The sequence below is a fragment of the Pristis pectinata genome, chromosome 2 (genome assembly GCF_009764475.1).
Source record: "Pristis pectinata isolate sPriPec2 chromosome 2, sPriPec2.1.pri, whole genome shotgun sequence".
Lineage (NCBI taxonomy): Eukaryota > Metazoa > Chordata > Chondrichthyes > Rhinopristiformes > Pristidae > Pristis > Pristis pectinata.
The window spans coordinates 28,476,252-28,489,760 of record NC_067406.1 but is presented as its reverse complement, the minus strand read 5'-3'; the positions used below and the strand labels follow the sequence as shown (position 1 = coordinate 28,489,760).

General features: G+C 48.1%; 1 protein-coding gene across 3 annotated transcripts in view; it reads right to left on the bottom strand.

Moving 5' to 3' along the window:
- Window positions 1-13,509, bottom strand: part of poli (polymerase (DNA directed) iota) — a 67,773-nt gene that overhangs the window by 42,909 nt on the left and 11,355 nt on the right. For all 3 annotated transcript variants that reach the window (XM_052042233.1, XM_052042249.1, XM_052042242.1), the window contains 2 exons: window positions 9,356-9,487; window positions 1,918-2,082 (listed from right to left, as the gene is read on the bottom strand). In XM_052042233.1, coding sequence (XP_051898193.1) covers window positions 1,918-2,082; window positions 9,356-9,389 — 199 coding nt within the window. In that variant the 5' untranslated portion in view covers window positions 9,390-9,487. The remainder of the gene's footprint in view (window positions 1-1,917; window positions 2,083-9,355; window positions 9,488-13,509) is intronic.

Sequence of the window (13,509 nt, the reverse complement as noted above, 5' to 3'; positions counted from 1 at the left end):
CAAAAAATAATTGTGTATTTTTTTCACTTCAACAGTTCCCTACTTGTGGGACAGAACAGTGCTGTCCAGTGGAAAATGTATTGAATATTGGCAATATGTGTTTTAGGCCACCTAGAGACAAATAATATTTCTCTCGTTGTTTTTGAACCACATTCAGCTGTATTGGCAGGAATAAAGGAAACTTTTGAGTCCTTCACATCTAAACCTGCAAGATCCTCAGAAACACTTTCCATACGCAAGGTAAATCTACAGCATTTGTAATTCCTGCATTATGTGATAATATGCAGATACTACACAACTTACCAAACAGAACTATCATCAACATCAAATTTAGCAGCAGTTTTTCAGATAAACAAGGCAGCAATGCCTAGACACACCCTTCTGATTATCTTCACAGAGATGGTCATGTAAAATCAATCATGTAAAATGAATCATGTAAAGTGGCTGTTTTGGTTAAATTTCTGGAGTAATTTCATTAAGTTTTTGAAGGAGGCAACTAAGTGTGTTGAGGGCAGCACAGTAGATGGACCTCAGCAATACCTTTGACACGAACCCACATGAGAGGCCAGTGCGAAGGTAGGAGCCGATAGCATCCAGGGCAATTTAGCAAATTGGATCCAAAATTGCCTTGGCAAGAGGAGGCAGAGGGAGTAATTTCAAGGATTGCTTTTGAAATTGTAAACTCATGATCAGTGGTACACCATAGAGTGGTGGATTCTTGATGTTTGTGACATACATTAACAATCTGGATTTGAAGGTAGGAAGTAATGATTGGTAAGTTCACAGATGATACAAAGATTGATGGCATTGTTTCTTGAACAACGGCTCATAAACTGGCTCAATTAATGTCAGCTTTTGATTAATAACGGCCTCTATTAATGTCTCAGCTCAGGGTTCAGCAAACTAAAATTATAATATTAGGGACCTACAATTTGATTGCCAAGAAATATTGAATTTGCAAATTTAATGCTAGGAATTCTTTTGCAAAGCAAAACATTGTTATGTGTTAGGCAAAGGAGATCAAAACCCAACTGATAAATGTGATTGGGGATACATACAGTGCAGCTCCCGAATGAGTCCAGTTTGGTTCTGATCCTCCAAAACTATGATAAGGTTACATGTGGAGGTTATAGAGTAATAGACCTCACTGCATATTCTAATATAGCTTGCAGGATATTCATTTCTAAATGTGCAGCCTGCGGACAACACAGGCCACTCAAGCAAAAGCAAGCCTTCATAACACAGCTGAGGCCCTCTTCACATCAACTCAGTGGTCAGCCTGAGCTGGTAAATGGCCAGGGTTACACCTTTATGTTTTCTACATATTCCTGCTCCCACACCATCCTCTGCCCAGGTGTAAACCTCCACCCAGTTCAGGCCTCCCATCACCATGCCCAGCCTCCCCAGTCAGCTGATCCAACCACCAAGGTCCTGATCAAATAAAGCTGGACTCTCCCTATCCCACCTTTCTTGGGAATTTCATCTGCAACCTCTCCACCCCGATTTGTTTTCCATGATTTAACAAGCAGTACATTTCTAGACCAGGAGCATTAAAGTGTCCTTGAACTTGGCAAGAGAAACAAAGTCATCCAGGCTTTCTGTTCTTTGTCACTATCCAGTGATACCAGCTGTACTTGCACATGACAAGTGAGCACAGAAAGAGGCTCGGCTTTAATGCCTTTTGAGTTTAGTAATTTACTGACACCTACTGAATTCAAACAGGAAAATGTCTACTTGAATGAGACACCAGAGGACAATTTGCACTTTTGAAACTGCACAGCCTATATGAGAAGGGGAAAGAAAAATCAAAAATGGAGTGGTGGGAACATATTAAAAATATAAGCAAAAACATTGTGAAGAGAAAATAAAAACAAATATTGCAACTATTTGGTTATTTTTGATAGAGGTTGCAAGTACCTGTGATTTGATATGATACTTCCCTGTAGGGTGTCAAGTCTTCTCCACAGATAAGGATCACATGGGGGCACCTGTCTTTGGCTACGCTGACCGACATTATTTTATTAACTCCATACTTCCTGGCTTCATAATTACAAGTGACCACCAAATGTTTCTGATGAACAGCTGAAAGAAAAAAAATAGATGGCATTTGTAAAAGATCAGAGTAGAAATTCTTTTTTCTAAACAATCCTTCAAACTGCATTAATGACTGCAAGATGGAAAAGGATACAAGAGCCATGTAGCTGTGTGATGCAGGATTAACACTATACAGCACAGTACAGGCCCTTCGGCCCACAATGTTGTGCCGACATTTTATCCTGCTCTAAGATCTATCTAACCCTTCCCTCCCACATAGCCCTCTATTTCTCTATCATTCATGGTTCTATCTAATGTATCTGCCCCACAACCTCTGTCGGCAGTGTGTTCCACGCACCCACCATTCTCTGTGTAAAAAACTTACCCTTGACATCCCCCTTATACCTTTCTCCAATCACTTTAAAATTATGTCCCCTCGTGATAGCCATTGTCGCACTGGCAAAAAGTCTCTGACTGTCCACTCAATCTATGCCTCTTATTATCTTGTACACCTCTATCAAGTCACCTCTCATCCTCCTTCTCTCCAAAGAGAAAAGCCCTAGTTCACTCAACCTGTCTTTATAAGACATGCTCTCAAATCCAGGCAACATCCTGGTAAATCTCCTCTGCACCCTCTCTAAAGCTTCCACATCCTTTCTATAATGGCCAGAATGGAACACAATACTCCAAGTATGGTCTGACCAGAGTTCTATAGAGCTTCAACATCACCTCGCGGCTCTTGAACTCAATACCCTGACTAACGAAGGCCAACACTCCACACGCCTTCTTAACAACCCTATTGACCTGCATGGCAACCTTGAGGGATCTATGGATGTGGATCCCAAGATCCCTCTGTTCCTCCACACTGCTAAGAGTCCTGCCATTAACCTTGTATTCTGCCTTCAAATTCGCTCTCCTGAAGTGTATCGCTTCACACTTAACCAGGTTGAACTCCATTTGCCACTTCTCAGCCCAGCTCAGCATTCTATCAATATCCTGTTGTAATCTACAGCAACCTTCTACACTATCCATACCACCAACCTTTGTATCATTAGCAAACCTACTAACCCATCCTTCCACATCCTCATCCAAGTCACTTATAAAAAAAATCACAAAGATCAGGGGTCCCAGAACAGATCCCCGCAGAACATCACTGGTCACTGACCTCCAGGTAGAATATGCTTCATCTACCACCACCCTCTATCTTCTATGGGCGAGCTAATTCTGAATCCACACAGCCAAGTTTCCCTGGATCCCATGCCTCCTGACTTTCTGAATTAGACTTCCATGAGGAACCTTATCAAATGCCTTACTAAAATCCATGTACACCACATCCACTGCTCTACCTTCATCAATGTGCTTTGTCACATCCTCAAAGAATTCAATCAGGCTCGTGAGGCACGATCTGCCCCTCAGAAAGCCATGCTGACTCAATAATCAGCCTATGCTTCTCTAAATGCCCATAAATGCTGTCTCTAAGGATCTTCTCCAGTAATTTGCCTGCCAATGAAGTAAGACACACTGGTCTGTCATTTCCAGGGTAGTCCCTACTCCCTTTCTTAAACAGAAGAACAACATTTGCCACCTTCCAATCATCTGGCACTACTCCTGTGGCCAGTGAGGACGCAAAGATCGTCGCCAAAGGTGCAGCAATCTCTTCCCTAGCTTCCCGTAATAACCTTGGATATATCCCGTCCAGTCCCAGTGACTTAACTATCCTAAGGTTTCTCAGTAGTTCCAGCACATCCCCTTTCCTCACATCGACATGTATGGGTTGTCAACCACACACAGCTAGATTCAGAGAGGCTGTGCTTGAAGACACATTGAATGTGGAGAGGCAATAAACAGCTCTACTCTTTGTCAATGAAGAGTACTGTCCCCCGCAAAGAGTAGCCTAACAAGCCTGGTAGCCCAAGTGCCGCCAGAAACAGAAAACTGGATTGCACACTTATCTAAAGGAATTCACCTCCATTGGTGTGATGCTTGTCTTTATTCGAGCAACTAACCCTAAGTGCATATCCATACCTTGCACCTTTCATTGCTTCAAATTGAGAACTGCTTTTCTTAAAGGAGAAAACTCTTCCTCGGTCAATCAATGTGGCACATATACCACTTCAAGAAACATTCCATGTAAAGAAATTCATCTCATCCACTCTAACTTGTGACAATTTTATGTAGGTGCCCCTACTTGTGGATTCTCCAACCAGAGGAATAATCTTTCTCTGTTCATTCTCTGAAAACCTGAGGACATTTTAAAGCCTTTATTAAATTTCTTCTTAAAACCAATGCCATTTTAATGCTCCCAATTCCTTCAACATTTAAGAGATCTAATTCAGGCCAGAACTCTTGAATATGTAGCGGCTGCTACCGCGATGTGAAAAACAAGACACTAGTCGAAGGGTTTCAGAACAAGAACTGGTTTATTTTCCCGCCTTGCGCGGGCCTTTTAAGAGAGCCTGTCCCTGCCCACTCAAAACGGCAATGACGTATATGCTACGTCATCAAATCTTTCCCGCGCACAGGTTCTCCGTCGCTCGGGGAAGATGAAGGCCCACCGCCATCTTGGGCCTCGCCGCTCCGACGACGTGCGACCCGACCGCCGAGCCGGTTCACTTGCTCGGACGGTGAGTCGCTACACAATGCCCCCCCCCACCCCCACCCCCCAAGAACCAGCGATATGGTCCCCAAGGTCTGCGGGCTGTGTTAGCTGTTGCTTAGGAGGTTGGCCTCTGCGTCGCAGTGCTGGAACCTCGACCAGTTGTTGTAGATCTAAATGGGCCGGTTTGAGGCAGTCCGTCGTGAAGACCTGTTCCTTGCCCCCAATGTCCAAACTAAAGGTGGATCCATTATTCCTGATGACTCAGAACGGCCCCTCGTATGGTCATTGCAACGGTGCCCGAGGTTTGCCCCTGCAAACGAAAACAAACTTACAGTCTCATAGTTCTTTGGGCTTACAGGATGGGGCTTGACCGTGCCGCGAAGTGGGAATCGGGGCCAAGTTGCCGAGCCTCTCGCACAGTCTTTGCAGGACTGCCGTGGGTTGTTCCCCTTGGTCCCGAAGGGCGGGTATGAAATCCCCTGGGACGACCAGGGGCGCCCTGTACACAAGTTCAGCTGACGAAGCATGGAGGTCTTCCTTGGAGGCAGTGCTTATGCCAAGCAGGACCCAAGGCAGTTCGTCGACCCAGTTAGGACCCTTCAGGTGGGCGATCAAGGCTGATTTGAGATGGCAGTGGAAACGTTCCACTAACCCGTTTGATTGAGGGTGGTAGGCCATGGTGGTGTGCAGCTGTGTCCCCAGCATGTTCGCTAATGCAGACCAGAGGCTGGAGGTAAATTGGGTGCCTCTGTCTGAAGTGATGTGGGCCGGAACACCAAAATGTGAGATCCAAGTTGTGAGCAGCGCCTGGGCGCAGGAATCAGTCCTGATGTCAGATAGAGGGGTTGCCTCTGGCCACCTCATGAACTGGTCCACAATGGTAAGGAGGTACCGGGCTCCTCTTGAAACCGGCAGAGGGCCAACGAGGTCAACGTGGATGTGGTCGAACCTTCTCGGGTAGGCTCGAACTGCTGTGGCGGAACTTTGGTGTGTCGTTGGATTTTCGATGTCTGGCAGTGCGGACAGGTCCTGGCCCACTCACTGACCTGTTTGCGTAGGCCATGTCAGACAAACTTGCTGGTGACCAGTCGGACAGTTGATCTGATGGACGGGTGCGCCAACCCATGTATTGAGTCGAAAACGCGTTTCCGCCAGGTTGACCTGTTGCGATATCGCAAAGGAGGGTCTGCCGACATGGACCAACCAAGAAATCTTGGAGCTGCAGGCCCAAGACTGCGGTTCTGTAGCTGGGCAGCTCATCGTCGGCTTGCTGTGCGTCAGCCAGGGCCGTGTAGTCAACACCCAGGGACAGGTTGTGGATGGTCAGTCTGGAAAGTGCGTCAGCAACGACGTTGTCCTTTCCGGAGACATGTTGGATATCCGTTGTGAATTCGGAAATGTAGGACAAATGTCTCTGTTGACGAGCTGACCAGGGATCGGAGACTTTGGAGAAGGTGAAGGACACAGGCTTATGGTCAGTGAAAGCGGTGAAAGGCCTGCCTTCTAGAAAGTACTGGAAATGCCGGACCGCCAGGTACAGTGCTAGAAGTTCCCGATCAAAAGCGCTGTATTTCAGTTCGGGTAGTCTAAGGTGCTTGCTGAAAAATGCCAAGGGTTGCCAACGGCCTTTGATTAGTTGTTCCAGTACCCCACCAACCGTGGTGTTGGATGCGTCCACCGTGAGGGCGGTTTGGACGTCTGTCCTAGGGTGTACCAGCATTGTGGCATCTGCCAGGGCATCCTTGGCCTTAACAAAGGCAGCCGCAGCCTCGTCGTTCCAGGCGATGTCCTTGCCCTTACCAGCCATCAGTGAGAACATAGGGCGCAGGATACGGGCTGCTGCAGGGATGAACCGATGGTAGAAGTTGACCATCCCAAGGAATTCCTGTAGGCCTTTGACCGTGTTGGGGCGGGCAAAATGGTGGATAGCGTCTACCTTGGCAGGTAGGGGTGTTGCCCCGTCGCTGGTGATTTTGTGGCCAAGGAAATCAATAGAGTCAAGTCCGAATTGGTACTTGGCCGGGTTGATCGTGAGGCCGAAATCACGGAGATGGGAATACAGTTGGTGGAGGTGGGAAAGGTGTTCTTGGTGGTCATGGCTGGCGATTAGCATGTCATCTAAGTAAATGAACACGAAGTCCAGGTCTTGGCCTACCGTGTCCATCAGCCGTTGGAAAGTCTGTGCAGCATTCTTAAGGCCGAACGGCATTCAAAGGAATTCGAAAAGGCCGAATGGGGTGATAATCACAGTTTTGGGGACGTCATCCAGATGGACCGGGATTTGGTGGTATCCCTGAACAAGGTCCACTTTGGAGAAGATGCGGGCCCCATGTAGGTTCGCTGCAAAGTCCTGGATGTGAGGGATGGGGTAGCGGTCCGGAGTGGTGGCGTCATTCAGCCTGCGGTAGTCGCCGCAGGGCCTCCACCCACCGGTGGCTTTGGGGACCACGTGCAGGGGGGAGGCCCAGGGGCTGTCTGACCTGCGAACAATCCCCAGCTCCTCCATGCGACGGAACTCTTCCTTTACCAGGTGGAGCTTGTCTGGAGGTAGTCGTCGTGCTCGGGCATGAAGGGGTGGCCCTGTGGTAATGATGTGGTGTTGCATCCCGTGTTTGGGCCTAGAATTTGTAAACTGAGGTGCCAAAACTGATGGGAATTCGGCTAGGAGCTTGGTGAACTCGTTGCCAGACAGGGAAATGGAGTCCAGGCGCGGGGTTGGTAGGCTGGTTTCTCCCAGGGGGTAGGTCTGGAAAGTTCTGGAGTGAACTAACCGCTTCCCTCGCAGGTCGACTAACAGGTTGTGGGCCCGAAGGAAATCGGCTCCTAGAAGTGGTCGGGCGACGGTGGCAAGGGTAAAGGTCCAGGTAAAACGGCTGCCGCCGAATTGTAATTGAAGCATACAGGTACCGAAAGTCCGTATCGTTGTGCTGTTTGCAGCATTGGGTACAGGACCTTGTGCCTGTTATGAGTGTCACGGCCGGTCGGGGGCAAAATACTCACCTCTGCTCCAGTATCAACGAGGAAACGCCGCCCAGACTGCTTGTCCTGAACGAATAGGAGGCTTTGTCAGCGGCCAGCCGCCGTAGCCGTCAGCGGCAGCTGGCCCTGGCATTTCCCTGAAACTTGCAGGGTGGGCGGCATCGACGGGCCTCCATGCCCCACCTCTGATGGTAGAAACACAGCTGGTCGCCAGTGTCGTCGTCTGTGTTTCTGGGGTGTGGTCGCTCGGTTCCTGGGACTGGCTGAGGCGGGCGTTGGGCTCGTGGCGGGCTCACGGCCTGGCGATTTAGCCAATGGACAAACCACTCTCGCATTTGGCCTTCCGCAGGACATCTGCCCGGGCAGCCACCTCACATGGGTTGCTGAAGTCGGCGTCGGCTAACAGCAGGTGAATGTCATCGGGTAGTTGTTCGAGGAAGGCCTGTTCGAACATTAGGCAGGGCTTGTGTCCCTCGGCCAATGCCAGCATCTCATTCATTAGGGCGAATGGGGATCTGTCCCCCAGGCCATCGAGATGAAGCAGGCGGGCGGCGCGCTCACGACGGGAGAGGCCGAAGGTCCGAATCAGAAGTTCTTTGAAAGCTGGGTACTTATCTTCCTCCGGAGGAGACTGGATGAAGTCTCCAACCTGGGCGGCTGTCTCCTGGTCCAGAGAGCTGACCACGTGGTAGTACTTCATGGAGTCGGTGGTGATCTGCTGAAGGTGGAATTGTGCTTCGGCCTGGTCGAACCAGACGCTGGGACGAAGCATCCAAAAGGTGGGCAGCTTGAGTGCCATTGCGTTGGCTATTGTGTTGTCGTCCATTGTGGGGGTCCAAGATCCGTTTGGACCGTTGGGGTCACCAATGTAGCGGCTGCTACCGCGATGTGAAAAGCAAGACACTAGTCAAAGGGTTTCAGAACAAGAACTGGTTTATTTTCCCGCCTTGCGCGGGCCTTTTAAGAGAGCCTGTTCCCGCCCACTCAAAACGGCAATGACGTATACTGTACATCATCAAGTCTTTCCCGCGCGTGAGTTCTCCCTGTCGCTCGGGGAAGACGAAGGCCCACCGCCATCTTGGGCCTCGCCGCTCCGACGACGCGTGACCCGACCGCCGAGCCGGTTTGCTTGCTCAGACGGTGAGTCGCTACAAATATCTAATTAATTGCTGCACTCAGTAAAACCTGGCAACTTCACCACTGTGGAGATTGTAAGTGCACTCCTGTTGCTCCAGGCCCCAAAATCAATATTTGGGACCATTGATGGGCTATATCTCCACCCCCAGTTCCAAGTCTCGTCCCATCCAATACCAACAACTTCCAATCCACATTTCCATCAACTCCACCCTGATCCAACCCAGGCCCACTAATCTTTGCAGAATCAGGGCTGTAGAGTTACTCTGGATACGCAGTTTGAGTGGACAGCTGGCTCCTCCCACTGCAGTTCACCAGACTGCACATTTTCAACTATCCACTTGGGACTTAAATTCCCAGTTAAGTTAAATATTAGGTGGCAGAGTGAGCTGGGTTGTCAACGTTATGAAATTGATGGCGTTTGGAGCTACAGACAATTAAGTTCAGAGGAGAAGGCAGATACCTTCCTGGGCTGCGTACACAATTCCAGACCAATCCTATGCTGACCAACAAAGTCTTCAAGTGGGCTTGCTACAATTAATATATCACAAATGCTACTATATAATGTGAAACTTTCCATTTAAAAGTAACAATGAAATGTTTAATTACCCAAAGGCATTCCTCTGTATTCAGGATGTTGCATTGTTTCCACTTGAGCATAGAAGCAATCCAGATCAATGTGCACAATTACCCTGAATCGCTGGATATCAGGATCTTGGAAGGCATCTCTATAATAATCACCTGAAAGAGAAAAAAGAGAATGTCCAATGGAGCTCAATAAATTTGAAAGCACTGGAATGAAAGAAGATTCTGCTTTCCTTCACCGAGTAGGAAAGCTGTGTTCATAATGTAGGTTGAATGCAGGAGTGAACCACAGCCCCCTCCCACCAGACTGTGAGGAGAGGGCCAAGAGGCAGTTTTCAAAATGTATATTGACACCAACCATGAAACATTTCTTGTTCTAATGAAGGCACGTTATGTTTGGAGTATGGAAGGGGTCAGATTAACAGGGAGCAAGGCAGATCATTTCAGAGGGAGTTTCTACTCCCTATAGCTTATATGCAGTGCAGTGAAGGCATTTACCTGAGCAATCCAGTCGATGGGGGAATGATGACTGTTGTAGTTGGTAGTGGTGATGAGTGATCCCTGCATTAAAGTGTATTAACAAGACTGTTTGCCTTAAATTTAACCAGAGATTTACATTTAGCAACAACATGCTGGGTTATCAAGGATTCAGGAAAACAGGCAGTTTAAGAGAGGTGAGAGTCACTCTGACAACTTGAGAGAACTGGTCAAGAGCCAGAAACAGCAGCAGTGCTCTCTCAGCCTTCCAATCATATCTACTGCCATCCATGCTATCTGACTGCTTCCATACCCCCATAAACACCTCAACACCCCTTATCTTCCCCTAATGTAATAGTGGCCCAATAAGGATGGGTTTATCAAGTTAGGTGCTTTTTCAAGGTAGTGGTTCTAGCAACTTTGAAAGGTGAATCCTTGAGTGAAACAAACCTTAATAATATCAGTTAGCTTAATGATATTTGCACAAAAGGCAGCTACCTGCCCATTCTACCTATCTCACTAAGTGAAAGAGTTACAAGCAATTCCTTCTCCGCTGTTCATTTTCCAAACCCCTGTTATTTTTGTTTTCATCTTGGCAACCAGCTAGTTTCTCAATCTTGTTGGCAATGAGCAAGCAACTGAGTGAAATCTGTAAAAGAGGTCCTCCTGAATTTCTTCCCATGTCCTAAGTATATATATTTGAAAACACTTCTGACACCCCTCTCTCCTTCCTTGATCTTTCTGTCTCCATCTCAGGAGATTATCTTATCTATCAACATCTTCTGCAAACCCTCTGATGCCCACAGCTACCTCAATTACAGCTCCTCCCACCCTGTCTCTTGCAAGGACGCTATCCCCTTTTCTCAATTTCTCTGCCTCTGCCACATCCGCTCCCATGATGAGGCTTTCCACTCCAGGACATCCGAGATGTGCAATTTCTTTACTAACCGTGACCTCCCCCCTAACTGTGGTCGAGTGAGCTCACACCCACATCTCTGCCATTTCCCACACCTCTGCCCCATCCCTCCCAGACCCAACAGGAATAGCGTCCCCCTTGTCCTCACATTTCATCCTACCAGCCTACGTATCCAAAACATCATTCTCTGCCACTTTTGCCATCTCCAACAGGACCCCAGCACCAAGCATATCTTCCCCATCCCTTTCTGCATTTTGCAGGGACAGCTCCCTCCCCACTAATCCCGCTTCCTCCCTGGGGACTTTCCATGCCCCACCATAGGTGCAACACCTGCCCCTACACCACCTCCATCCAGGGACCCAAACAGTCCTTTCAGGTGAGACAGATTTACCTGCACCTCCCCTAATATCATCTACTGCATTTGGTGGTCCAAGTGTGGCCTCCACTACATTGGCGAGACCAAACGCAGACTAAGTGACCATTTCGTAGAAAACCTGCGCTCTGTCTGTAACCGTAATCTGTATCTCCACGTTGCCAGTCACTTCAACTCCCCCTCCCACACTATCACTGATATGTCAGTCCTTGGCCTCCTCCACAGCCAGGAGAAGTCCAAGCGCAAACTGGAGGAACAACACCTCATTTTCCGTCTTGGAACTTTGCAGCCTAACAGCATGAACATTGAATTCTCCCACTTAAAGTAATCCTCTCAATTACATTCCCCCCCCCCCCCCAACCATGCCTCTTCTTTCTTTCCCTTTCCTAGCCTCTCATTTTCCTACCCCTTTTTTCCTCCCTACCTTTGACCCTTCCTCCAGTGAATCTGCTCTCCCCTCCTCCCCCACACCTGCCTATCACTATCTCTTACCTGCCTCTACTTATCACCACCTTGTGCCCACCCCGCCTCCCCTCCTTTGTCCACCCATCACTGCTCTGCTTTTCCTTCTATGTATTGGGCTTCCCCTTTTCCTATCTTCAGTCCTGAAGAAGGGTCCTGACCTGAAACATTGACCACCTGCTTTTCTCCACAGATGCTGCCTGGCCTGCTGAATTCCTCCAGCATCATCGTGTTTTTCATCTGGTTAAGCATATACTTTCTCCCGGTGAATATTAGGAAAACCCAAGGCATTGTCTTCAGTCCCTCCACAAACTCCATTCCTCAGCCACTGACCAAATTTTTAGTCAATCTTTTTTTCCTCAAGGAATATGTTGAGATTCTGGAGCAGCAGCAGCTCGATGACCTTTGACTGATTAGGGAGAGTGAGGAGGAGATAGACAGAAGCTACAAAGATTATGTAGAGAGTACCTCTGTGGTGGTCCCCCTCAAGAATCGGTATCTCATTTTAGATTCCATTGGAGAGGATGACCTGACAGAGGAAGACCATGGCAAACAGGAGTTTGGCACCGTACCTGATGCCATGGTCCAGCAGGAAAGGAGAAATGTAGTGGTCATTGGGGATTCTATAGTGAGGGGAACAGATAAGAGATTCTGCGAACCTGACAGCAATACCCGGATGGTGTGTTGCCTCCCTGGTGCCAGGGTATGGGATGTCTCGGACCGGGTCCAGAATATTCTGAGGGGAGAGGGTGATCAACCAGAAGTCTTGGTACATGTAGGTACCAATAACATAGGTAGAAAAAGAGAGGAGGTCCTGAAGGAAGATTACAAGGAGCTAGGAAGAAGGTTGAGAAGCAGGACCTCCAGGGTAGTAATCTCAGGGTTACTACCTGTGCCACGTGCTAATGACAGTAAGAATAGAAAGCTATGGCAGATGAATGTGTGGCTGAGAGACTGGTGCAGGGGGCAGGGCTTCAGATTCTTGGATCATTGGGACCTTTTTTGGGAGAGGTATGACCTATTCACAAAGGATGGGTTACACCTGAACTCCAAGGGGTCCAATATCCTGGCGGGAATGTTTAATATAGCTTTTGGGGAGGGTTCAAACTAATTTGGCAGGGGGAAGGAAACCAGGATGTTAAGATAGAGGAAGAGGTATATAGGAGCAAGTCTGAGACAGTGTGCAGTGAAGATGGAAAGAAAGACAGGCGGGTGAAAAGACAGGATAATTTGCTGAACAATAGATATACAGCGAAATCAGCAGCAGATACTGGTCTAAGCGTACTATATTTTAACGCACGTAACAGCAGAAATAATAGACAATAGACAATAGGAGCAGAAGTAGACCATTCGGCCCTACGAGTCTGCACCGCCATTTTGAGATCATGGCTGATCCTCAACAATCAATATCCTGTTCCTGCCTTGTCCCCATATCCCTTGATTCCCCTATCTATAAGAAACCCATCTAGCTCCTTCTTGAAAGTGCCCAGAGAACTGGCCTCCACTGCCCTCTGAGGCAGTGCATTCCACAAATTCACAACCCTCTGGGAGAAGAAGGTGGATGACCTAGTGGCACAGCTACAGGTCAAAAAATATGACATTGTAGCAATCACCGAGTCATGGCTTAAGGAAGACTGTGAGTGGGAACTAAATGTCCAGGGGTACACAGTGTATAGGAAAGACAGGCGGAATAGAGAGAAGGGACATAGGGTCAGAAGAAGTGGAATCATTATGGGCGGAGCTAAGAAATGGCAAGGGTAAAAGGACAATAATAGCAGTGATATATAGGCCCCCTAACAGCAGCCGGGATGTGGACTATAAGTTACAGCTAGAAATAGAAAAAGCGTGTCAGAGAGACAACGTCAAGATAATTATGGGGGATTTTAACATGAAACTGAATTGGGAAAGCCAGGAAGGCAGTGGATCTCAGGAGAGCGCGTTTGTGGAAGG